Here is a 2,854-nt window from a genome sequence, read left to right as displayed (position 1 = left end):
GGGAAATAACATGTATTCTAAACACATGGTATGTTTAGCAGTGTATTTTGGTATAGTCTACCAAATTGGGAAAATTTAATCTTACATGTAGGAAAAAATTCTCAATGTTATTACTGACTTCAAGTGATTATTGACATTCAAGTATTTCAAATGGTATTAATATCTTTCCAATGTAAATGTTTACATGTATATCCCCCCGCCCAAAGTCACTGTTTATTTAACTGTAGAGCAAAATTCCAATTTCTGCACTTTCAATTTCCATTTAAATTTCCTTTCTTATCTTCTCAAACCAAAGAATTTCCACCGAGTCTTTAATATGTGGGACAGGGAGCAACTAACCTATACAGCATCCTCAATATTCATTTAGGTTTTTAGAATTTCTGAAATAAGTCTGAAAAATGAGGAAAAGGTCAGCATTTCAATTTTTTGAGAATAAAAATTCATAAACATACCTTTTGTTGAATTCCAGCTTAAGGGATTTTTATGTAAATCTTGCAGGTGATGAAAACCAAAAAGCAACCCATCTCTCTGAGGTGATTAGCCTGTTCTCTTAAGACTATGGATCACCTGCCCTAGGATTTTCTAATTGAACAAGAAATCCATGGGGTAAAATAACTGTTTCTCAAAGGTGGGCAGAATGGAACATTTATATCTTCACTTCAACAGGGAAGCAATGAAATATAATCCTTTGAATATCCCTTTTTTGGAAGATGTAACACCTTTGTCTTTTATCCTCATTTCATGAGATCATTAGCCTGTGAATGTGTCCATGTTTTGACTCAAGATTTTAAAAAATGTTACTTCTGTTTTCTCTAACACCTAAATATGTATAGACAGATCACCCTGATGTGATCACCCTCATTCCTCATCAATGTTTTTACAGCATGACCAGTGTGCAACTAAGATACCTTATAGGACCTAAGTCTTTTAAGAAAAGTATTTAGCTGAACCTCTATAATCATGACAAGAGATTGATTAAAATGCCAAGATAAGAAACAATTTATTATAGAGAGAAGAAAAATTTCTCATCCAAAATATAGAAATCTGTACAACTTTGCCACAATCAATATACATGAACTGTACAAATTTACACCAGTTCATAATTTACCAAATAAAAGATGACTAACAAAGTTCACAAAATAGATGGTGGTTTGTGGAAAAGACTTTTACCCAATTAAGTACAAGGAAAGTTACAAACCAGACCTCCACTTTCTAAAAATAGGAAGTTTACTCAGTCTTAGAAAACTACAAGCTAGCAAATGTACAGAGAGCTGGCTGGTGTTAACACCACAGTTGAGACAGTGTCTTTTTTAAAAGCCTGTTGCCATGGCAGATTCTGGTCACTTGCTACTTCCAAAGCCAAAAACACAATACAAGGTCTGACCATTTCCCCAGGTCATGCTTACTAGTTTGTCTTTATGTACATTTATACATATTTAAGTGCTAGGTAAAAGTCTTGTAAAATTTCCAGTACTACCATGTTTAAAACAAGCTTTCCTACTGAGCTGCCAAAAAGGTTATCAACAACAATTTTCAAGTGTAATAGTGCAAATTCCTCTGCAAGATCTACTGCAGAGAAAGGTTTTTTGAAATACAGATTTTCCTTAAAGGGATTGATGTTAAAATTTAGGTATGTCTAGGAGAAACTGAAACCACCCTAGGACTTCACTCCCTAGCAAATAAAGTGATCATTTACTTGGACTCACAGGCTATTAAATCATTGAAAGGTACTGTCCAAACTATGGCACTGTCACTTAAAAAAATTTTTTTACCACTCTATCTTGTGCCAGATCTTCACAGCTGTGACATGGTTTAAATTCCATAATCCATCCCCAAGAGGAGCCCACCCAAAGCAAAAATCAAATTTATCCATCCATTATAAGATGATCCATCCATAGACTATATCTTAACCCGATACAGTCATCATATTGTAGTTTTTGGAAGGGCTTGTTCTGCCCAAGAGAAGTTCCTCCTTACAGCTGATTCTGCTGTCTACCATTTGCACGTTGGTGCTGTTTTGAGTGCTACCTCCTGCTGGTGAGGCTTCATACAGCACACAGATGGAGCCATCCTCTCCAATTCTGTAGGACACTTCGTAGGGGTCAACCCAGAGTGTGAGTTCACTTGGGAGAAGCCTGAACAGCTCCTGACTGCTCAGTCCAATCCGCTGTGCTGCCTGTCCAATCAGAGGATCCATTTTATGGTTGATGCGAATACAACGGTAACCTGATCCCTTGCACGGCTTTTCAGGGAACCAGTGATGTTTATAATGTTCTACAGAAGAAAAGAACAGAGAAACAATGCTTAGATCGGTACTGTTAGCTTCTCAGTTTCCTCCTTCAAGCTCCTTTGAAGAGCGAATATGAAAACTACCAGCTTCTAAAAATGTGCAGGATTGTGTTCACTGCTGTGCGCGCGCGACACTGGAGAAAAAGCGGGCAGGGTTTTAGAAATAACACAGCAGTGTGGGACAAAACAAGCTCCAGGAACCAACCGGTTGAGCCGCCAAAACAAGAAGAGGCGCGCAGCTTGGCCAGGCGGGAACCTGTTTACTTTCTCCACCCCACCCCAGCCACACACAATGGAGTTTATGGCTTTGGAGAAGAGAAACGCACCGGACTATTAACCCCGAAGCGAGGAAAAACAAGAAACCCTAAACCACGCTCAGGGCAGGGCTGTAATTGTGCCGGTGACAAATCCGATGATTAATGGGCAGGGGCAGGAGGTGCGGAGAGACAGCACGTCGATCCCGAGCTAGCTCCGGGCAGCGGCGCCACTTCCCACCCCGGGGCCGGGCCGCCGACCCCGCAACGGTTGGAGGACTTTGGGGGAGGGGACGTCGAACCAACCCCAG

General features: G+C 40.1%; 1 protein-coding gene across 1 annotated transcript in view; it reads right to left on the bottom strand.

Annotated features, from left to right (window-relative positions):
• Positions 1 to 975: 975 nt before the first annotated feature.
• The window catches only part of Btg1 (BTG anti-proliferation factor 1), a 55,149-nt gene continuing 53,270 nt past the window's right edge, over positions 976 to 2,854 (bottom strand). Inside the window, exons 2-3 of the mRNA XM_048808151.1 lie at positions 2,616 to 2,619; positions 976 to 2,325 (exon numbers count right to left, since the gene is read on the bottom strand). Coding sequence (XP_048664108.1) covers positions 1,907 to 2,325; positions 2,616 to 2,619 — 423 coding nt within the window. The 3' untranslated portion in view covers positions 976 to 1,906. The remainder of the gene's footprint in view (positions 2,326 to 2,615; positions 2,620 to 2,854) is intronic.

This window comes from Marmota marmota, unplaced genomic scaffold (genome assembly GCF_001458135.2).
Source record: "Marmota marmota marmota unplaced genomic scaffold, marMar, whole genome shotgun sequence".
Classification (NCBI taxonomy): Eukaryota; Metazoa; Chordata; class Mammalia; order Rodentia; family Sciuridae; genus Marmota; species Marmota marmota.
The sequence above is the reverse complement of the archived record's forward strand: the minus strand, read 5'-3'. Positions and strand labels throughout refer to the sequence as shown.